Source organism: Nycticebus coucang, chromosome 7 (genome assembly GCF_027406575.1).
Source record: "Nycticebus coucang isolate mNycCou1 chromosome 7, mNycCou1.pri, whole genome shotgun sequence".
Classification (NCBI taxonomy): domain Eukaryota; kingdom Metazoa; phylum Chordata; class Mammalia; order Primates; family Lorisidae; genus Nycticebus; species Nycticebus coucang.
Window position 1 is genome coordinate 85,261,576 of NC_069786.1, and position 23,868 is coordinate 85,285,443.

At 35.6% G+C, this 23,868-nt stretch overlaps 1 protein-coding gene across 7 annotated transcripts in view; it reads left to right on the forward strand.

The window, feature by feature from the left end:
- The window catches only part of GULP1 (GULP PTB domain containing engulfment adaptor 1), a 294,801-nt gene that overhangs the window by 140,786 nt on the left and 130,147 nt on the right, over positions 1–23,868 (forward strand). For all 7 annotated transcript variants that reach the window (XM_053597841.1, XM_053597840.1, XM_053597845.1 and 4 more), the window contains one exon: positions 18,538–18,612. In XM_053597841.1, coding sequence (XP_053453816.1) covers positions 18,585–18,612 — 28 coding nt within the window. In that variant the 5' untranslated portion in view covers positions 18,538–18,584. The remainder of the gene's footprint in view (positions 1–18,537; positions 18,613–23,868) is intronic.

Genomic DNA, 23,868 nt, shown 5'->3' on the forward strand with positions numbered 1-23,868 from the left:
AAAGCTTTGACTTCACCTCTGCTAAGACAGGACTTCTTTGTCATAGCACATATACCGCATTACGTAAGGATTCTCTGCTCGCGATTCTATTGGACTTAGGTGAATAGTTTCCAGCCCTCCAAATGTGTTTTCACTTTACCATGATTTTTATTATTTAAAAAGTGCTTATTTTTAAAAGGTTCTTGTGTTATAATTCCCAATATTAACATCACAATTGAAAATGCACTATTTTTAAACTGTGCATTGACGTGTACTTTATAAAGAAGTTTGGTGAGAAATTTACTTATCTCTTTTTGTACTTTACTCTTTCTCTTTGATGTCTCTGCGTGGGGATGATAGGAAGAAAAGAGGAATACATTTTAAATTTGCATTAATCCAATTGAAGCACTTGGTTTCTATGTATATTACAAATTCATCTGTCATTGCCATGTACAAAATTAAATTTTAATTTAAAAGCAAACATGGACTCCAATTTGTGATATGAAATATGTTTAAAATACGGTATTCTCTAGTGAAAGATGATTAGGAGAATTTTTTAATGAAAGAAAGATTAGGATAATTTTTTATGATTATTTTAGTATTTTTATAATTTTGGAGTAGTAAAATTAAGCATTCACGCTATCATATTTAATATTTTCTAATATTCATGCTTAGCTTTCTAAACCAAGGAATCGTAGGAGCCAACCAGCCTCATTATTCCCAGACAGACTTGTTTCTTCCCAGTGTGGTTGTCACTAAATTTGAAGATGATGTTTTTGTGACTCCTCTTTTGTGTTTTAAGAATAATGAGAGGAAAGAAAGCACTAGACCCAGAAGCCAGTGTATGTTTTCACAGAATGAATCACAGGAGGTGTTTTCGCCTCTAGGTCACTGATCCAAAAGCAGAGCAGGTCTATGAGGGTTCTGCCTGAGAGCAGTTTTATGGTATAAAAATGCAAACTAAATAGATGTGATCAGATCAGGTAGTTCAAGTCGCCTTGGTAGATGCCAAGAATTATAAGGAGACTGTTTTTCCCCCACTTATCTATTATATTTTCGAACTCATTTTATCTTCTATAGTTCTCACCAATCGAGGTTTTATAGAGCATCCTTCTAGTATTTTCTATTATGAACGTAATAAATACACTGTTTATATTTTCTAAACAACAAATGCTAGGTTCTCTGGACTTCTTACCCCACTTATGATACTGTTACATATGTTCTCACTAATTTGAGAATGATTGGTCCAGAGTGATCCATATTGTCGTTATTAGATACTACTTTTGTTTCTACAAGTATAATTTTGTTTTATTAATTTATTTATTTTGAGACAGAGCCTCACTTTGTCACCCTTGGTACAGTGCCGTGGCATCACAGCTCACAGCAACCTCAAAGTCTTGGGCGTAAGTAGCTAGGACTATAGGCATCCGTCACAATGCCCGGCTATTTGTTGTTGTTGTTGTTGTTGTTGTTTAGCAGGCTCGGGCTGGATTTGAACACGCCAGCCCTGGTGCATGTGGCCAGCGCCCTAACCACTGAGCTATAGGTGCCAAGCCTATAGGTATAATTTTAATACTTTATTGATACAGTGATATGGTGTTTTTCAAAAGCAGTAAATACATTTTAAACAGTATTAACAATTATAGTATTAAGTAGTAAATAATGCAACAGAAATGCAAACTACTACTTTGTGGAGGATTTTCTATAAAATGGTCAATATCTGTCAAAAGGTATGCTTACTCTTACTTTCAGGATAGTATTATTTACTTTTGTCTTTCATTTATTTCTCTATAACAAATATCTGTTCAGTGTTAAGACTAACCAATTCACAAAATACTGATGGAGAATAATTCTTTTGTGTGTGAGGAGACATAGACAAATTGCTGATAGTATGGGGAAATTCTTGAGTATCAATACGTTTAGAAATGAAAACGCTTATACATATTAACATTATTATTGTTCTCTAAAATGTTTTATTCCAAAATATTTATTATTCCAAATTTTTTGCCAGCTCAAGTCTTCATGGACATGTTTACATGAATGTTGTTACACTAACTTATTATATCTGCCCTGTGATAGGTCTTGGTATCTATACGGGTTGGCAGATGTGACTCAACACCCTTATACTCTAAGACTTTGAAAGCAAAGCCAGGGTTTAAAAAAATGGTGTAAATACGCTTCACAGATCTCGGAGAACTTGGAGGCTCTGAGTATTCCTTTTGATTTTTGCTGAGTAAAGGCTGAATAATAAGTTATTGACATATTTCCAGACATAGAGAGCAAAGACCAGCATGTACTTAAAGGAGAAGCTCACCCTTACTTGGCCTGATATCACTTCATTTTTTGGTGTAATACAAAGTGGGGGTGGTGGTGTGAAGGGCCGGAAAATAACTCTACTAGGTGGGATGAGAACCAAAGCTCGGAAGGAGATTAGGTGAAGATTTCAAGGTTTCCTCTAGGAAAAGATACTTTAGGTTAGTGATGTGAGGTTTGCTCGTTATAGGTACAGATACCCACGGTGGTGCCCTTGGCCCTTCTCCCTTCCCCTGTACCTTTGCCCTGACCACCCCCAGCCCAGACCTGCTCACTTGTCTGGTAGATCAGAGTCGAAGTGGTCTGGTTCAAACTGGAACAGAGGACCTACTGTGAAAAGGAAGGGAGTGTCCAAAGCTTAACATTTATGGTACTATGTATAAAGAAAATCAGGAATTGGGCGGCGCCTGTGGCTCAGTCAGTAGGCGCCGGCCCCATATACCGAGGGTGGCGGGTTCAAGCCCGGCCCCGGCCAAACTGCAACCAAAAAATAGCCGGGCGTTGTGGCAGGCGCCTGTAATCCCAGCTACTCGGGAGGCTGAGGCAAGAGAATCACTTAAGCCCAGGAGTTGGAGGTTGCTGCGAGCTGTGTGAGGCCACGGCACTCTACCGAGGGCCATAAAGTGAGACTCTGTCTCTACAAAAAAAAAAAAAAAAAAAAGAAAATCAGGAATTTTAGTTACTCATCCATGTTTGTGTTGAAATCCACATTAAACTTAGGTACATGAAAATGTATCTTTTACCCCTTTCCTGTTCTGCCCTGTCAGAAGAACCTTCAAGAAAATCTTCTTGGCCTGGTCCGGTGTAATCTTAGCACTCTGGGAGGCCAAGGTAGTAGATTGCTTGATCAGGAGTTTGAGACCACCCTGAGCAAGAGCAAGACCCTGTCTCTAGTAAAAGCTAGCCGAGCGTTGTAGCATTGTGGCTGATCCCTATAGTCCCGGCTACTTGGGAAGCTGAGGCAAGAGAATTCCTTGAGCCCAAGAGTTTGAGGTTGCTGTGGGCTGTGATGCCACAGCTCTCTACCCAGGGTGACATTGTGAGACTCTGCCTCAGAAAGGAACAAAAAAAAAAAAAAAAAAGAGAGAGAGAGAAAATCTTCTTGGATGTAAATATGTTAATTTGACAACCAAAATGTGTGAATATATATGTACATTTCTCCTTTTGTCATTAATTGGTGAAAAATTTTTTATACTATGATAAATTAAAAACATTCCTGAAACAGTAAATTATAAGGCAAGATTCATGTTGAATGTATTGAAGATATGTATGTGTATGATAAGAAGAGGAAACACAATTGTTATGTGTAGCTTCTAAGGTTTGAAAAATTACGAAGGCAAATTTTATATCAATATATGGAATATAATTTACTAAGACCCCTTTGGCCCTTTTTCTCTCTGTCTTACTTGCCTGGAAAAATCCCAGCCTCTTGATGCCCATGCACTCTCTGCACTGAAGCAGGCAATGGTTGGAACCAACCCACACACACGCACACAAACGAACACATATGATCATGTTTATTAGTCATTATTAACACATGTGTATGTTCCCTTGTGTCTGCTTTTCCTTCAGTTAAGTGAATTGTCTCTCTTTCCTTCTTTCTCTGTCTCTTTCTTTGTATCTACTGACAGTCACTTCACTTGTGGAATCAACCATATCCCCTCATCCCTGTTTAGAGAATTCATTTCTGCAGTTACACTCTGCTTTTTCCTGTATCATAATTTTTTTTCCTGGTAACATAATTTTCTCACTGGAATAATACATATTTTTTCCCTAACAAAATGCTTATTCCTTGAGTTTATGTCACCCTAAAGTTCTTACCTTATTTCTTTTCTTACATTTAAAGCAAAATTCTTTGAATTTCAGTTACTTCTGGTCTCTACTTCATATTCTCCCATGAATTGACGCCAATCAGGCTAACCTTAGCCCCTATTCTCTAAAACTACATCGAAGAAGTCACAATTACCTCTGTGTTGTGAAACTACTAGCTGTTTCTCAGCCTTCCTTTTTGTGGAGCTCTCGATATTATTTAATCTTTTTTTATTTTTTTTTTAAACCTGTTTCATTTGAATCCTACATAGGCATACTCCCTTGATTTTCATTTGACATCAATGCCTGTTTTTTGTCTATCCCTAGTTTGTTCTTCTTACTCTGCCAAATATATAAAATTTGGCATGCACTTAGTTTCAGTGATTTTTCTGTTTATACCCAATTCTTAACTGAGGTCATTCTCTGCTAGCTGGGTACTTTTCAAATTATATCTCTGTTCTTACCCTACATACCAGACCATAACTCCTCCATCCAGCCATTCACTCAGCCTCTCTTTTTAGATGTCTAAATGTATCTCAGAACTAAGATATTCAAAAGGGAAGTCTTAAATAATGCTTCTGAGACTTTGCTTTTCCTATGTTTCCCTTTCTTAATAAATGGAACTATGATTCAGTAGGTGAAAAGAAAAAGAATTAATAGTTGTCCGTGAGTTTGCTTTCTGCTACCTTCAATATCCATCCCTCAGACTGGTCAGCTTTCCCTTAGAAACATAAATCACACAAGTTTTTAAAGGATCTAAAGACATAACACAGTGGAACAAACAACCAAAATTTCAAGAAGTATTGGGAAAAGTTTAAAAGACAAATCTCTAACTCTAATGGTTTTCTTTTATTTTTTCTTAGTAAATCATAGCTGTGTACATTAATGAGATCATGGGGCACCATACACTGGTTTTATAGACCATTTGACACATTTTCATCACACTGGTTAACATAGCCTTCCTGGTGTTTTATTAGTTATTGTGTTAAGACAATTATATTCTACATTTACTAAGTTTCACATGTATCCTTGTAAGATGCACCGCAGGTGTAATCCCACCAATCACCCTCCCTCTACCCATCCTCCCTCTCCCTCCTTTCCCTCTCCTCCTTCCCCATCTTCTTAGGTTATAACTGGGTTATAGCTTTCATATGAAATCCATAAATTAGTTTCATAGTAGGGCTGAGTACATTGATACTTTTTCTTCCATTCTTGAGATACTTTACTAAGAAGAATATGTTCCAGCTCCATCCATGTAAACATGAAAGAGGTAGTCTCCATCTTTCTTTAAGGCTGCATAATATTCCATGGTGTACATATATCACAATTTATTAATCCATGGATGGATCGATGGACACTTGGGCTTTTTCCATGACTTAGCAATTATGAATTGGGCTGCAATAAACATTCTGGTACAAATATCTTTGTTATAATGTGATTTTCGGTCTTCTGGGTATATACCTAGTGGAGGAATTGTAGTATTGAATGGCAAGTCTATTTTTAGATCTCTAAGTGTTCTCCAAACATCTTTCCAAAAGGAATGTATTAATTTGCATTCCCACCAGCAGTGTAGAAGTGTTCCCTTTTCTCCACATCCACGCCAACATCTCTGGTCTTGGGATTTTGTGATATGGGCTAATCTTACTGGAGTTTGACAATATCTCAAAGTAGTTTTGATTTGCATTTCTCTGATCATTCAAGATGATGAGCATTTTTTCATATGTCTGTAGGCTGTGTGCCTGTCTTCTTCAGAGAAGTTTCTCTTCAAGTCCCTTGCCCAGCCTGCAATGGGATCACTTGTTCTTTTCTTGCTTATACATTTGAGTTCTCTGTGGATTCTGGTTATTAAACCTTTGTCGGAGACATAACCTGCAAATATCTTCTCCCATTCTGAGGGCTGTTTGCTTGCTTTACTTACTATGTTCTTGGCGGTGCAAAAGTTTTTTAAATTGATCAGGTCCCAGTAGTGTATTTTTGAAGCTGTTTCAATTGCCCGGGGGTCCTCCTCATAAAATACTCACCGAGACCGATTTCTTCAAGGATTTTCCCTGCACTCTTTTCTAGTATTTTTATAGTTTCATGTCTTAAGTTTAAATTTTTAATCCAGTGAAAGTCTATCTTAGTTAATGGTAAAGGGTGTGGGTCCAGTTTCAGTCTTCTACAGGTTGCCAGCCAGTTCACCCAGCACCATTTGTTAAATAGGGAATCTTTTCCCCACGGAATGTTTTTAATTGGCTTGTCAAAGATTAAATAATGGTAAGTAGAGGGATTCATCTCTTGGTTCTCTACTCTGTTCCAGACATCTACTTCTCTGTTTTTATGCCAGTACCATGCTGTTTTGATCACTATCGATTTATAGTATAGTCTGAGGTCTGGTAGCGTGATTCCTCCTGCTTTGTTTTTATTTCTGAGTAATGTCTTGGCTATTTGAGGTGTTTTCTGATTCCATATAAAACGAAGTATTATTGTTTCAAGATCTTTAAAGTATGACAGTGGAGCTTTAATAGGGATTGCATTAAAATTGTATATTGAGGGTGGCGCCAGTGGCTCAAGGAGTAGGGTGCCGGTCCCATATGCCAGAGGTGGCAGGTTCAAACCTAGCCCTGGCCAAAAAAAAAAAAAAAATTGTATATTGCTTTGGGTAGTATGGACATTTTAACAATGTTGATTCTTCCCACATGAGCGTGGTATGTTTTTCCATTTGTTAACATTTTCAGCTATTTCTTTTCTTAGAGTTTCATAGTTCTCTTTATAGAGATCTTTCACGTCCTTTGTTAGATAAACTCCCAAATATTTCATCTTCTTTGGCACTACTGTGAATGGAATAGAATCCTTAACTGTTTTTTCAGCTAGACTATTGTTGATATATATAACGGCTGCCGATTTATGAATGTTGATTTTGTAACCTGAGATGCTGCTGTATTCCTTGATCACTTCTAAGAGTTTTGTAGTAGAATCCCTGGTGTTTTTCAGATATACAATCATATCGTCTGCGAAGAGCGAAAGTTTGATCTCTTCTGACCCTATATGGATACCCTTGATAGCCTTTTCTTCCCTAATTGCGGTAGCTAAAACTTCCTTTACAATGTTAAAGAGCAGTGGAGACAATGGGCAGCCTTGTCTGGTTTCTGATCTGAGTGGAAATGATTTCAATTTAACTCCGTTCAGTACGATATTGGCTGTGGGTTTGCTGTAGATGGCCTCTATCAGTTTGAGAAATGTCACTTCTATACCAATTTTCTTAAGTGTTCTGATCATGAAGGGATGTTGGATATTATCAAAAGCTTTTTCTGCATCAATTGAGAGAGTAAAATGTGTATATTTTTATAAAACTTAATTTTTTCATTTGATTTGTAATTCAACAAATATTTAGTATAGATATGTATGAGATGCCAAGAATGAAAAGATAACACAATTATAAAAAACTCTTATTTATTTACTCTTCTAAGACATCCTTTTGCAACTCATTTGATTTGGTAATGTTAATGGTAAAATGAAAGCATTCATTGGTGCAAGAGAATGAGAGGGCTATCTTCATTTGAATGGATATTTTAAAAGGAAAATTTGCACATTAGTTCAGTGAAATAGATTGGGTTGTTTTCCAGGAATCTTGCTATATATAATCAAATGGATTGTCAAGTAGAAAACAATTATGAACTTAGGTGACAAAAAACTGTTTTTGAAAGGGTTATTACAATAAGGGGAGGAGAGCCGTGTGATAGGGAGAATATGCCAAGCATAAGATCAGCACCGTCTCAAGGGTTAAGCAGAAAAGGAGTTTTCTTTTGTATGGAGGAGCAAACAAGGCCTAGAAAGGATGCAGGAACATAGGACCAGTGAGAATGGTGTGATTAGGGATAGTAGATTATAGGGGGTCAGTCAGTCTGTTATTAACAGAGGCCATGAAGGCAGGGAAGAGGCTGCTAGAGCTGAGGGTGGGTCAGAGGCCTGGGGGAAGGAAAGAAGCTTAGATGAAATTTAGTTAAGGTAACAGGTGTCCTGTCCAATTTTGGCCAGTGAGCACTAACAGCTCGGTTGATTGTTTACAAAGCGCAGAATGGGGATTTGGAGGCAAGGTCCGGCTTTGTCATGGGCAGCATCCTGAATCTCATTAAGTCATATGGAGAAGGGTTCTTTGTAGTAAGGTATTTCTAGAATACAAACTGGTAGAGCAATGTCTTTAAAATTCACTTTTTTTCCAGGATCACAGGGCTAGGGTATAATTTAACACTGTTAGAAAAGTGATGAAGACAAAGAGATTTCTGAAGAGAAATGTTTTGGCAGTTGTGCATGGAAGACTGAGAGAAAGTCCAAAGGAAGGAGGCTAAAAACCTTCAGGTTGCTGCGGTCCCACTGAAGTTAATAATAGAACCGGCGCAGTTGTAGTGGCAGGATGAGAAAGCGTTGTTAACTGTGGCCAGGAGTATTGTGTGTGTGTGTGTGTGTGAGTATAGTGGTAACATCTATCAGTCCTTAACAGTAAAAAATAGCATGATTTTTACTGTGCGTATTTGCAGACTCCATTGGGGGGATTAGGTTTTCTTTTCCCTACTGCCCAATCCCCTCCCAATGAAGGTGCTGACTTTGTTGTGAGATCATCTGTACATCAAGTAAAAAAATATGAGAAGTTGGGCAGTGCCTGTGGCACAAAGGAGTAGGGCGCCGGCCCCATATGTCGGAGGTGGCGTGTTCAAAAACAGCCCCAGCCAAAAACTGCAAAAAAGAATGTTTCTTCTGAGGGCTACCTGAAAAGCTGGTAAGGGAGTAATCTATCTCTTTCTTCCTCAACCAAACTCTATAAATGATTAAAATGCTAAAGCTACAGGCATTTATAATTATTGTTAGAATTTAATATGAGGATTAAAAAACATGCTTACTGTAAAAAATACCAGTCTATAAATAGCTTACATTAAGGCAAGAGCTTTAAATAAGAAGATCTTTTCAAGTCAAATAACCTAATAAAAAGCAGAAAATGAGAAACTGAAATAAGTTTTTGTATCATTGTTGTGTCTGAACACAACAAGAGTTCAACTGAATCTTGCAACAATATATATTTCATATATTCTGGTCTTAACATCTGCAAATCTTGCGTTTGGGACCCTAAAAGCATTTATTGTACATCCAAGCTGTTTTGTTCTAGTTTTGCAAAGGAATTTACACAGTTTGCCAAAGATAACACATGTATTGCCTCAATAATTAGATCCCGTTAAGTTCTTACTCACAGTTAGGATGTGGATGTTGAAGTGTTTAGTGAGATGACCAAAACAGCAGGTCTGAAAAGATATAGTGCTGATGTGCATGGTCAAAATGTAGAGGAGAGAGAGTGCATTGCGGTGATTAAAAAAATGTATACAACATTGACTGGGACTTCTGCAAAGAACTCCAAAGACTAAGATTCAAAATGAATCTGAAACTAGGTTACTTGTATGTCTACACATAAGAGATGTACGTGTATTCTCTTGTAAGTAATGTTTGTTTCAAGATAGCAGCATCTTGAGACATACCAAATGGTTTTGTTCATCTTCAAGCACATTTTTCTTAGCGCGTTTATTTGCTGTGTCATTAACTCAGTTTGGAGAAAGCTAGATGTCTTTTCACTAAGGACATAAGGCAATGATGAAAACTCATGGAGAGAAACATTAATTGATCGTTGGATGGAGTTGTAATAAAAAATAATCTCAATATCTAATTACTGAAACAGATTCCCAGAAGCTTGCCGAAGTTTAGCTCAGAATCTTCTAGACACTTCTGGAAGTATACCGGGATAGTCTCCTTGCTCGTAGGAAAGAGACACTGACAGTTTGAGAATTGCAAAACATCTCTTTCCATAGAGCTGTCATTCTTGTGGTCCTAAGGACACCAAGGGGATCCAGGGACAGACATCCTCCTGGACTGCTGAGTGCAAGCAGTCTGTTATTAGGGAGAAAGGAGTATCTCTGCATCAATCAGTCCCAATTTGTGATGTCCCAGAATTTTGTGATGCCTAGCATTGCTGAAATTTTTGCCCAAATGCTTATTACGCAAAACTGAGAGGGTTTACAGGTAGCTGTGGAAATGACTTAGGAATATACCTCATCCAAATCCTCTTACAGCAGAAAATGTTATTGTCAGAATAAATATCAGAAAGGATGAGCTGTATATGCTTATCTTTCTTTTCGACTCATTATAGATAAATTTATTTTGACTTCGCTCTTGGCATTGAAATAAATACCTTTTTTATATTGTTGCACAGACCTAGTATTTCGTGACCTTATGTACTAAAGTTCTCTCACTGGTAAGTTATTTGGAAGAATTGGCCACATTACCAAGTTATCTAAGACCGACCTCCTTTGATCATCCCTCATCGCCAGGCAAGGCTGTTGCAGAACAGGCTAGATGAGAGCCTCAGTGAGTACGGTTGTGCCCAGAGGCCTGTGCAAATAATCAACGCACAGAGCACATGCTTTGCCCTTCTGCCTGAGACATTCTTTCCTCTCCTTACCATTAGCTTTTGCCTGTCTGGGAAATTACTACTCACAACCACTCTGGAGCTTTCCTCTGAATGAAGCAGTCATCTCATCCTTCATCTCCCATGTTCAGTGGGATCTCCCTCCTTTAGGGGGCTTGTTTCTCTATCCACAGAGCCCCATGCCCATTTTCCCAACCTCCAAAGATGATAAGGTTTTGAAAGCGGGGGCCATTATACATAGTATAATGTTTCTCACATAATATGGTCTCAAAATGTACCTATTGAAAGAGCAAATGAATGTTACGAGTTATTTTTATGTAATTTTTTATTGTTTCAGATTCATTGAGGGTACAAAGAACTAGGTTTTACTGATTGCATTTGTTAAAGTCCCTCTTATAATTGTGTCTCGCCTGCAAGAGATGTGCCATACACTGTAACCCCCCAAACCTCTCCCTCCTCCCCTCTCCGCACTCCCTCATTTCCCCACCCCCACCTTGAACTCATGAGAATTGAGTTTTTCCTCTTATGAGGGTCTGTATTAGATCATCTACTGGCTACTGTTAGAATTGAGTACATTGGAGTCTTGCTTCTCCATTCTCATGATACTTTACTAGGAAGAATGTGTTCCACTCTACGTAAATATTTTGAAAGGGGAAAATAATGATAAGCATATATGTATATAGACTATATCAAGAAATTGCAGAAAACACAATTGTTACTTGTGTCTTCACAAGTTGTAAACGTATACTCTCTTTTCCACCTGTCATGTGGCTTCCTCTCCTGGTAAGGCAAACATTTTCAGTGTGTGTCCTGTCCTCGATAGTTTTTTTTTTTTTTTTTCTACACTAGGTATTGACTCTTAAAAGCAAAACCTCTTGCAATGTGAAGTCAAATCAATGGAGAAAACTATCATGACATGTCTTAAAATTAAGAGATTTGAGTAGGGAAACTTTCCAGCAGGTGCTAATTAAATCAAAAAGAGTGCCAAAAATCAACTGAGTTCTTTTAGTAGGAATTTGAAAGCTTCATAGATCATTCCAAAAACTAAAGTTCCAGTGGTTAGCCACTACTTTAGAGTGTTTGACAATCTGGATGGGTTAATAGAGGACCTAAAATTGGCTGGCATTCTTTCATATTTACCTCATTAAATTGCATATTCAAAAAACACACAAAAGGTTTAAGAGTAACAAAAATGTCTTTTATGCCTTCATAGAAGAAGAAAGCTTTTCTTATTTCCCCTAGTTTGCTTTCCCACATAACACTAAAACTAATCATTAGACTTCATTATTTTGGCATCGTCTCTTATCTCTTGTTGAACAACAGGATTTTAAAATAATTTCTGACTTATATTAATATAAACTATGTTTTAATCAATTTTCAGGGTTTTTAAAAATTTTTAACCTTGAAAGAATTCAAGGAAAATTTGATTTCAAATTTTCATAAGGATAAAAATGAAATCCAGAGCTAACTGTCCTACAGGTTTTATAATCACACCATATCCACTTCTTTAGTCATAAAAATATGATTCAAGTTTTTTTAATAAGAGCTTGAACAGCAGGTTGCAAAGCAAGAAATTACCATTCATTAAAAAGCCACTCGAAATTTCTGAACTGGTTTATTGACATTAGTGAATTGCTTTTGGCACATCAGATTTCAGAATTGGATACGCTGAATTTATTTAAAGAAATGTTTGGTGACCCATAGCTTTTTTGTTATTTGTACAATGCAAAGTTTAATTTATAAAGTAAGTTAAAACCAATCAGCATCAGCCCCACAGTGTTTTGTCACTATTGTTACTGAGTGTTATGAAAATATGGTAGAAAAATAATTAATCTAATGACATCTGCCTTTAATATTTATGATGTGTTTTTAAAATTTTTTTCAGAGAATTAAAACCTCTCTCAATTTGCTTTAACCTTACAGTGGTCATGTTTAAATAAACTATGGAAAAATTATGATACACTAATTTTTATCTTGGTCATATTTAAATATTCCATTTATGGTTACGAATATATCCAAACTTACTGTATATATCAAATGAATTTTTAAGGTTGCTTAAAGCCATTTTCAACATGCTCTAAATATTTAATATAGGATCTTGCCTCTGAATCTTTAAGAAAGATAAAAGCAAAGTACATATAATGTGTTTTATAATTTATCATGTTTGATAATTCAAAATAAAAATTTAGGCCACTTTTAAATAAATAAAGGAAAACATTTTATAATTTCCTTTGGAATGGAAATAAAATTGGAATAAAAATGTTAGACACACAAGCTATATATGTATACACACATATATACACATACATACACATATATACATAATGTGTTTTATATAGAGGTATTTTTTATATATATATATAAAAAGGTGTTTTATAAGGAAACTCAAAATGGGCCTTAAGAGTGACTCCTTTTCTTCCCCATATATTAATAGAAGATTTTTTCTTCTTCTTTGGTACTTTCAGTATTGTAATGATGTTTCTCTTCTGCCTTCTTGGATTATTTCAGATAAGCACCTTCACTCAATGTCTCGTTTTCACTGGTTGTTTTTAAGATTATCACTAGATTTATACCATTTGATTATGATGTATCATGGTGTAGATTTTCTCTTATTCCTTGTATTTGTGATTTGTCCAGCTTCTTGGATCTCTAGGTTTATATTTTTTCTCAAGTTTGGAAAATTCTCAGCCTTGAAAATATTTTTCTGCCCTTCTTGCCCTTCTCCTTCAAGGACAATTGGATCACTTAAAATCTTCCCACGATTTATCGATTCTTTCCTCTTTCCTTCCTTTCCCTTGTTCTCTTTTTCCTGCATTCTCTTCTTCCGTGATGTCTTATCAGCTGCGAACACTTCTGGTCTACTTTGCACCTTATGCATTCTAGAAGTCGGATTCAGTGTTATTTAGATCTTGTATGTCTCTAATTAGCAACTCCTTCTTGAACATACGGATCATGCCAGAATGTCCTTCCTACTCCTACATTGCCATTCCTGGACCAGTTTTGATTGATTTTTCTCATTATTTACTTCAATTTATTACTTCTTTGCATACCTAGTGTGTTTTTTTTAATTGCACGCAGTATATTATGAGTTTTACCATATTAGGTGCTAAATATTATTTACAGCATTTTTGAGCAGGGTTTTTGGTTACAGTGAAGTTACTTCGAACCAATTTGATTCTTTTGGGTCTTGTTTTTAAGATTTGTTAGGTCCTACCAAGGCACCATTTATTCAGGTTTTAATCTTTCCCACTAATAAGTTGAGACACTTCTTGGTAATTTATGTCTTGTGAATTATGAAATTTTCCTCCCTTACTCTTGGCTATTGTGTGAGCCCTAGGTACTATACTTGCAAAACTTTGTGAACGGCTCTTTCTTCAGTCTGAGTAGGCGATCAGTACTTAATTCAATGGTAAGAAGTATCTTCTGCAAATATCTTTAGTTCTAAATGGCTCTCTGCTCCCCAGTGCTCTGGACTGTCACTGTTAAATACTTTGGTTTCACTACATTCTCAGTTGTCTTCTCAACCCGGAGAGATTGTTGGAATCTGACTAGGTTTTGGTTCATGGACCATCGTGGAGAAACTATCTTCAATCAGAAAACTTGGGAAATTATATAGTTTATCTCATTTTTTTCTTATCACTTATAGATCACTGCCCTTCGTTGCTTGGTATCTGCTATCTTAGGAGCTATTGTTTCATACATTTTTTTTTCTTATTGTTTAAGCGTTTTTAGTGGTAAGATAAATCTAGCCTTTGTTACTTCTCTTTGGCCAGAAGTGGCAGTGTCTAAACAGTTCTATGCAGCTGTATTTAATATATGAAAAGATGGCAACTTAAGTTTCTGAGAAGTTGGTTTATTAATTGAATGACTGTGACTCTTTTGTTTTTCATATCATTGGAGGAATCACTATAACCTCTCATATCTCAGTATGTAGCCTTTTTAATCCCATAGAATTTTATAAGAAACAAAAACTAAATAAGTATAGCATCTTTACCCCATCTTCCCCCACTACCACAGTCGTTATACTTTTTAGTATTAAATCCCAGGGAATGTGAAGTGAAATGATCTTCATTAAATTGTTATAACCCTTTTATGTTTAATTTAAAAAGAGTCGCATCTTAGAAGGATACCAGTGAAACTTACTAAATGCAGAATATGAATGTCTGAACACAATAACTAAGAAAATGCCATGAAGGTTATGTTAACCAGTTCAATGAAAATATTTCAAATTGTATATAAAACCAGCACATTGTACCCCATGATTGCATTAATGTACACAGCTATGATTTAATAAAAGAAAAAAAAATAAATAAAAAGAGTAGAAAACCTAAAATAGTAATAATTTAGGCTTAGTAAATTTTACTCTGGGATGCTAATATTTTATTAAAAAACAATTAAGGCCCAGCACAGTGGCTCACACCTGTCACACCTGTAATGTTAGCGTCCTGGGGGGCTGAGACAGGTGGATCACTTGAGCTCAGGAGTCTGAGCTCAGCAAGAATGAGACCCCCATCTCTATGGAAAGAAAAATAGAAAAACTAGCCGGGTGTGGTGGTGCATGCCCGGAGTTCCTTCTACTCAGAGACTGAGCAAAAAGATTGCTTGAGGCCAAGAGTTTGAGGTTGCTGTGAGCTATGACGCCTTGGCACTCTACCCAGGGTGACAGAGTGAGACTGTCTCAAAAAAAAGAAAGAAAGAAAGAAAAAAATCTATATAAATTATTCTGTTTCTGTGTACATGTATATAGATTTATCTAAAATTTAGAAATAGCAATTAGTCTGTGGCCATACCACCTTGAATGAGCCGAGTCTCATCTGATCTTGGAAGCTAAGCAGGGTCAGGCCTGATTAGTCCTTGGATCAGAGACCGCCTGGGAATATGAGGTACCGTAGGCTTGTGCCTCGTCTTTGGTGGTGGGACACAATCATAAAGGGACTTTGCCTAACAAAGGCAATCATTGTAACCTAATTCTTTGTACTCTCAATGAACCTGAAATAATAAAAAATAAATAAATATGCGTATATATAAAAGAAGTAACAATTACTTAATAACAGGGAAATGATACATCCATGTATAAGTAGCCATTTAAAGCATATTTATGAAACGTTTATTCAAAAGAAAAGATTTCTGTTACACTATAAATGAACATAAAGTCAGTTTATATAGAACTTGTATTTCCTTATTAACACGTTAAAGTTTTAACTGTATCTTATTCTCTTAATTATAAAAGTACATTAAATGTATATTATTAACATATGAAGTAAATAAATGCCAACTTAGTGTCCCCACGTAGACACAAGAGGGTAGTGAGCAAAGCAGCTATTTATCTACCTATTTTCAGATGGGAGAGTATGATGTGTTGTACAGAGAAGATGTAAAGTTTCCATTGAACCAAATGAATATACTAACAGTGGAGTTTGGAGAGTAAATTTATACTTTATGTATGTTATGAGTGGATTGGCTGATATAATATTTATATACACTATTATCTGTACATTTTGTGGGCAAGCAAAATTCTTCTGATGCTTTAGAGTCCTAGTGTTGTCACATTATTTTATACCCTCCATGTCTGTCCAAATGAACTTGGTACAGCTTTGATAACCTTTTCTTTTCTTTCTGTTTATGTGCCTGCAGAGAGATTATGTTATATTGTTTGTAATTTAAAAGTTACACTATTATTTAACTTTATGAATTTTTTCAATTACATGGTATGAAACTCTTTTATTTGTTACAGTTTTCTGTCATTGAAAACGTTCACCAGATAGTTATGAAATTTGGGTAGTGAAGAGGTAAACTGAATTTGTTTGATCTACTGATTGGTAAACTTAATAGTGTCTCGTTACTTTACTTTCCCAGAAAAGTCAAATCTTTCATTTGGATGCATTAATATTCATTTTCTGCTAGTCATTTTTGATTTTCCTTTATTGGTTCAGGATGTGATCCATACATAATCCCTTAGATTCTAGGTTAACATGATTTTTAGGATGATACAGCATATATTGTATTCTCTATTGTATTGCCTTCCCTGGCTTATATACGGAGTCTGATGGCACAATCTTCAAAGGAACTGGGGGTTTTGAAAGACAAGAGGAGACAAATCATTTCTTTTGGTCTAAAGGCATAATATTATGGGTGATAAACCACGACTTTTAAAGACTACGGAGAAACTAGTTTTCTCAGTCAACAACGAAGTTTCATTGAGAGCAATAAGGTAGAGGGAAAGTTAAGAAAAAATGCCAGGTACACTTTGATAATAATTTCCTGTGAATGACACAGTGAAACGTTTTTAGACGTGGAAGAGGGGAGAGTGACGTGTACAGAATGCAGCAGGTCAGGATTAGCATCTGCATGACGAGAGTGACCTGGAGGTCCCTGCTTCTCAAGTTGACTGACACACCAGGAATAAGGGGCATGATGAGATAGATGATCATGAAGATCTCTCCGCAGGAAGTAGTGCTGAACTTAAACCTTAGACTGGCACTGGGGGTGGGATTTACAGAATCACGTAGCGCTGTTCTGATGTTCTATCTACTGAGCTCTCCGACAGTAGTGGAAAAAGATAGGGTGAGTTTTTCCAGAGAGTTCTGTTAACTTTCTTGTCATCTGAAGAGGGAAGTGTATGGAATCAAGCTCCTACATCAAGCACATGATTTTCTTTTGATTTCTGAGGAAGAAGTTCTCTGCATTATCAAGGGAGCACATTATTAAACAGTTTTATTTGATGGAGTTGAATTTATCCTGAAAAGTAAGAAAGTGAAAGAACAGAATTTTTTTTGATTCTAAAAAATTCTGTGAGTTACCTTGGAATGTACCTGTAGCACTGGTCTCTATAAAAAATAAATCACAAGTGAAAAGCTATCTTAAGGTCAATTCAAGAATTTGTACTTGCAAGAGCAGCAAAGACTTTCCTTCTGCCAGTTTCATCAGTAAGATTTGCTTTTGCATGAACCCCAAATGTAGAGAGTAATGGAATGCCGGTGAACATACAATTTTAATTTACTTCTGACACCTTAATGTGAATCATTTCTGAGGGGATACTCTAGGATTCTGTTATTTTCTTTCATCACATGAAGATATTAGACAAATAAAATTGAAATGTCTCAACTGGACATTTTACAGACATAAATGCCTTTAACGAAGCTGCTGGTTTCAATGTGCAGTCTTCACAGTGGAGTAAACCACAAAACAAGTATTAAGAGAACCTCTTTGATGGATAAATAATGCGGTAAAGAAGAGAGCACTAGGTGTGGATCCCATGCTGCTTCTCACACAGTGACAGTAGCTATTAATAATATTTTCTAAACCCAGTATGCCCCAGACCCTGTGCAAGCGCCTTCTTACCTCACCAAAGCTTGGCACAGGTCCCATGCCAGTAGCTTTTTAACCTCACCTAATTAGTAAGTTATGTTCTTCACTACTACTTCTAATATGTTACTTGTCTTCGTGACTTTGTAATAATCATGAGACCTCTTTGAACCTCAGTGAAATAAAAAGTGTAGAAGTGTTTGTATGTGTGAATGGATTTATAAAAGTGATTTTATCCTCAAAAACAATGAAGACATCTGTTTATTCACCATTGCTTGACCACATCTCTTACCAACCAGCTCCGGAGGAAGTATTGATTTTTTTTTCTTTTTCAGTTTTCAGATAAATATGGTTAATGATAGATGTATAAAAGGAAAAAGACAAAATTAAGGAACTATGGAGGAATTTTAGTTGAGATATTTTTATGTTCTTATCTGCCTGTGATGCTCATGGTAAGAATAAGTTTGTTCTTACCCAGTGTCTTCTGGGGTATTTTAGAATATTGTCTGTAAATATTTTAAAAGATTTAAAAAGACTTTGTATCCCACAAAATGCAATATTACAAAAGAGGTTGGTTAAGAGTCCTGCATTTATGTCTTTTTGCTCATTTGTTTGTTTATTTATTATTTTCCAACCTTCAAAGGAATGAGACATTTATGTTTTAATGTTTGTCATTTTCCTAGGATATAAAGTGTGATTGACCTGAAAATCTATTTGGCTGATCCTCATCATGAACCGTGCTTTTAGCAGGAAGAAAGGTAAGTGTGTTTATTTTAAAGAATTTGGGACTCAAACCAACGTTGTTATGAAACTAAGGCAGAAATGCTAATAAGAAATCAATTTTCCTGTTATCAAATCACATGGCTCAGAAAATGACATCATATTAGAGCAACACAAATCTGCAAAACTTAACTTTATTGTCACCCCTACTGAAAGATTAGAATTGTTTAATATAATATGTTCCCAATACATAAGTGTTCTCTGTCAATACAAGGATGTGTTTTAAAATTGCAAAGAACAAAATGATAGGAAATCTAGTGCTAACTTTACCTTGTTACCACACATATAATACTAAATTCCATGGACTTACATATGGTTCCAGTGACATAAATTCATTCATGAGTATGTGTGTGTGTGTGTGTGTGTTTGTGCACGTGCGTGTGTGTGTGTGTGTACATTATGCTTCATCTGTTATTGAATAGTGTGTGAGGATTGGTATTAGGTGGATTGATAGCAACAAGGCCAAAATAAGATTGTTATTAATTTTCAGGTTGGAAATTAAAATGGGTATAAATGCATTATATTATAGTATCAGTATGGAACTGAAAGAAACAGCTAGTTAGAAAGGAAAACACGACATTTGACAGACGATTTCATGATATACTAACAAAAAAAGATAGAAAAAATTGAAAGTTTTGTTTAGTTCAGAGAAGTAAAAACAATATGTCTTTGTTGTTCTGGAAGAAGTTACCTAGGAAAGGGCCTGGGATCTTTCCTGTTTCTCGTGCTATCAATGAATCATCATATAATACTTAATGCTAATCAAATTCATCGATGATTGAAAGCAGAAAGACATGGATGACATGGTCGGATTATAGATTTTTGAGGCAAAATGATGACTAAGATCAGTCTACCCTGTAAACTTAATAAGATAATTGCAAATTGCCAAACAAGTGTCCAGAAAGTCTACTACTTTTACCATTATTCACATATTGTTATTGTTTAGAAGGTGCACCTGACATACCGTATGAGTAAAAATGGCTAAATAATAAAAATCAACAGTGTGCTTATTAAAGGCTCTGAGTTTATTTTGAAATGTATAGATGATAAACAGTCCAGAACCCCGGACTATCATAATAGGATCTGTTCCATGCATCCAGGCCCAGTGTGTTCTCTCTTTTAAGTGAGGAAGGGTTAAATAGACACATTGTGACAAACCCAGATGGGAAAGGCTGGATTGACTTCAGAATGATCAACAATGCCAGGAGAAGCACAGCTGAGACCCTGGACATGGTAATGAGAGCGTCTTTCCATGTTGGAAGGGCTGTGTCATTTAGCCAAAGGACTGAGGATAATAAAGGACAAATAGGTGTAAATTACAAGGTCACTGATTTAACGTGGGAAGAAAAATCTAACAAGTCATGTAATAGTTTAATGGAATTACTCAGACCTTTTTCTTTTAATTGAAGTGGGAAATGTTCAAACATTTGGATGTGGAACAGAGATTAATGTATTCATTAGGACTTTAGATAACATGACCTTTAGGGCACTTTTCAATCCTGAGAAGCTAGAAATTTACTTATTTTTCTGAATACGGGGGAAAGCAAAATGACATTGATTGGCATCTATAGCTCGCTTCTAAGTCAAAACATATACTTTGTTTTATTTTTATTAGTAATAAATTCTAGAAATAATTCTATGATTTTATGGTATTTAATATTTTTAATAAAGAAATAGAACCCATACATCACAAATTATCACTAAATTGCACTGCCTTAGTTTTAAAAACACTCATAGACCTTCTTTTTGAAAATTATACTTACAATTCCCTTTCCCTGGTTTTGCAAGTTGGAGCTCACATTTCTAATTTATGTTTATTGGAAGGGGATAAAAGTGGTTTTTCAATGAGAAATCCCACTCATTGAGGGTTGGATAGTAACAAGCTATTGCACATTAGTCTCATCTGAGCATGGTGGGAGTGAAATCATGAGGGAAATTGGGGTGATTTAGAGAACCAAGAAGCAGAAGCACTTGTTATTTCCTGCTTTGTTTCATCCTCATTAAATTTCTTTTGACTTCTTTTATTTCTCAGGTGTAATGATCAAACGTCCTTATCAGGAAATAATTGATGAATACGTTGCTCCAACTCCAAGTTAGAACTTGATACTGAAAGTTCTAAAGTTTACCACTCTATTCTGACTCTCATTGGGTGAAGTTGTTAAAGAAAATAATTCTTAGAGCCCCTGCTCTTGGTTTAAACCAATAGCACTATTTGATTGAATTTTAAATTAAGATGGAAAACTTGAATTTTATAAGAGAGTTGGAGCTATAATTATATTGCTAGAAACTATATAATTTAAGGCATATTTCCAAAAACTAGCATCAATATGTTGTGTGTAGTATTTTCAAAACAGCAAGATTATCTCCTACCAGTGAAAGGTTTTATCTCTTTATTTCATGGATACCCAGTTTACTTGATCATCGTATGCAAACTTACTAAATGATCTGAGCCTCAGAATCATCAGGGACCAAATTTGTCATCTTAAATCTAAGCAATTTTTTTCCTCTTTATTAAATCTCCAAATTAGTAATTTGGTATTCTTCAGTTGAATTAGCCAGGTATTTCATTAATTTTCTTTGGAAATGTTCTAATGCTCTTAGAGATGTGCAGAGATTCTTAAGAGGGCTGAATTTATATTAGAATGGCATCATTTTGAACTACTTTGGAAAGCTCGTTAAAAAGTAGTCTGACACAATCATAGATTAAATTTTAATGATTATATTTGTTTTAGATTCTTTCCCTATGTTAGCTTTTTCTTTTAATTTTTGAAATTCTGCATTCTAATTATTACATGAAAAATAAATCATTTAGTAAAAAAGCATGTGCATAAATCTGATTAAATAATTCAACTAATTACACTTTATTTTATTAAACTTAGTTGATATGCTGATGATAGACATAATAATAGCACTTAAAATTCAATATTTAAATATTTTCTTTTTTAATGAAAATGTTTATTCAAATGCATCTGTTCAGCAGCATTTTGTTTTAAATGTAGTGCACTTAAAGTAGGTGCTTTCACCATGTTAAGCTCTGATGATACAAAAACAATGAACTTACTGCATTTTTCTTGATGAGCTCTTAATCTCAATGCAGTTGAAACCTAAATATATTGACCCAGCAGAGTGATCCCATACTTGTCAAGTATTTTGAATTACTACATTTCCATCCACGTGAGTGTTCCATACGGAGTTAGTGATTTTAGTTTAATTTCAAGGAAGTGGGAACAAATTGTAGAATACATATGTCCCCATTTCTATGCTAGGTCCACATCGCTAATTCTTTCATGGACACACACTGTGACCATGGACCATTATGTGTATTCTGTCCTCTGGGTTCAATTAAATCTATGTGAGCTAATATAAAGAAATGTCTTTTGTTAATTTTTTTTCTTTTGCCAAAGTATAAATTGGGATGACAGTAAGGACTCAGTTTTTAAACCATCAGGTTTTGTGAATGTACTGCCTGGAGTAAAGGTTATGTGAAGAACAACCACTAAATCCTCCGCACCTCATGGTTGAATGCAGATTCTTATAATCGTAGGAACTGCAGCTTGTCTAGTGGAATTTAATACTGATTATTTTAGTCCATCACCAGAAATAGCTGAGTATACCTACCCTCTGTCTAGGTCACTGCACTTTGAGACTATAACAAGACCATATCATCAGTTTTCAAGTAGTGGTGGTTTACAGGAAAAAACATCTGTCTCAGGAGTGGTGTGAACCATCACATTGAGCCTAATTGTGTACCTTTTTAGGTTCCCTAAGGACAAGTGTTGGGTTTTTATTGTTTTGGTGTTTTCCTGTTTTGTGTCCAGCATTGTGACTTCCTTCTTTTAATATATGAGGGCAAGACTATATACCAAGTCTAAATAGAAATTATTCTTCAATTAATCATAAATCCACTAATAATCATAAGAGTATAATTAATATGAAACCACATACCAAAAAAGAATTTCACACATTAGATTTCAGTATCAACATTGCTTTTTGTAGTTTAGAATAATACTGCTTCTCAAATATTTCACCTAAGTGTTGCTAGCACATATCTGCTCCAGTATTCACAAACTTCCAATGTATTATAAACTTATAAATACTGTATTACACCCCATAAACATGATTTTTATATGTCCTTCAAATGGTATAAAATAATTGACATTCCAGGAACACACGACATATTTCTATATCATCACACTCCCCAAGTTTGAGAACTTATTAATAGTGTCAAATTATAGCCAGGTGTTGTGGCGGGCGCCTGTAGTCCCAGCTGCTCTGGAGGCTGAGGCAGGAGAATCCCGTAAGCCCAGGAGTTAGAGGTTGCTGTGAGCTGTGTGACGCCACGGCACTCTACCCAAGGGCGGTACAGTGAGACTCTGTCTCTACAAAAAAAAAAAAAATAGTGTCAAATTAGATTCTGTTAACGCCACTTTAAAATGTTCTGTATTAAATTTTGAAAATATTTTGTTAGTAATCCAATATTTTCTATTAGTGTGCACTTATTAAATATTTTTAATGGTAAGTTACATCTTTGATGTTATTTTTTATATTGCTTATTGTAAAGTTTTAAACTCTTGAGGATTAAAATACACACAAAATACCACGAATGGAAATAGATTTTCTCCCTCTTTTGTATTCCGTGAAATACTTTGGAAGATATATTGATTATATATATATATTTTTTTGTAGAGACAGAGTCTCACTGTACCGCCCTCGGTAGAGTGCCATGGCATCACACAGCTCACAGCAACCTCTAACTCTTGGGCTTACGCGATTCTCTTGCCTCAGCCTCCAGAGCAGCTGGGACTACAGGCGCCCGCCACAACGCCCAGCTATTTTTTTTTTGTTGCAGTTTGTCTGGGGCTGGGTTTGAACCCGCCACCCTCAGCATATGGGGCCGGCGCCCTACTCACTGAGCCACAGGCGCCGCCCTATATTGATTATATTTTTAAAAGTTCAATAATTAAATGAAAACTATAAATAATACAAATATAAAAAACAATACAATTAGGTTTAATGTCTTCTTTCCTTTTAAGTTTAGAATACTTCAATTTTTATGTTAACAGTGGTTCTCAACCTTCCTAATGCCACAGCCCTTCAATACAGTTCCTGTGGGTCATGACCCACAGGTTGAGAACTGCTCTGCTAAAATATAGTAACCATAATAAATTAAAGAGCAGATTACATTGTTTTGTCCTGAGAATTCAATAAAATTGTCTACAACTCATGAGAGCATA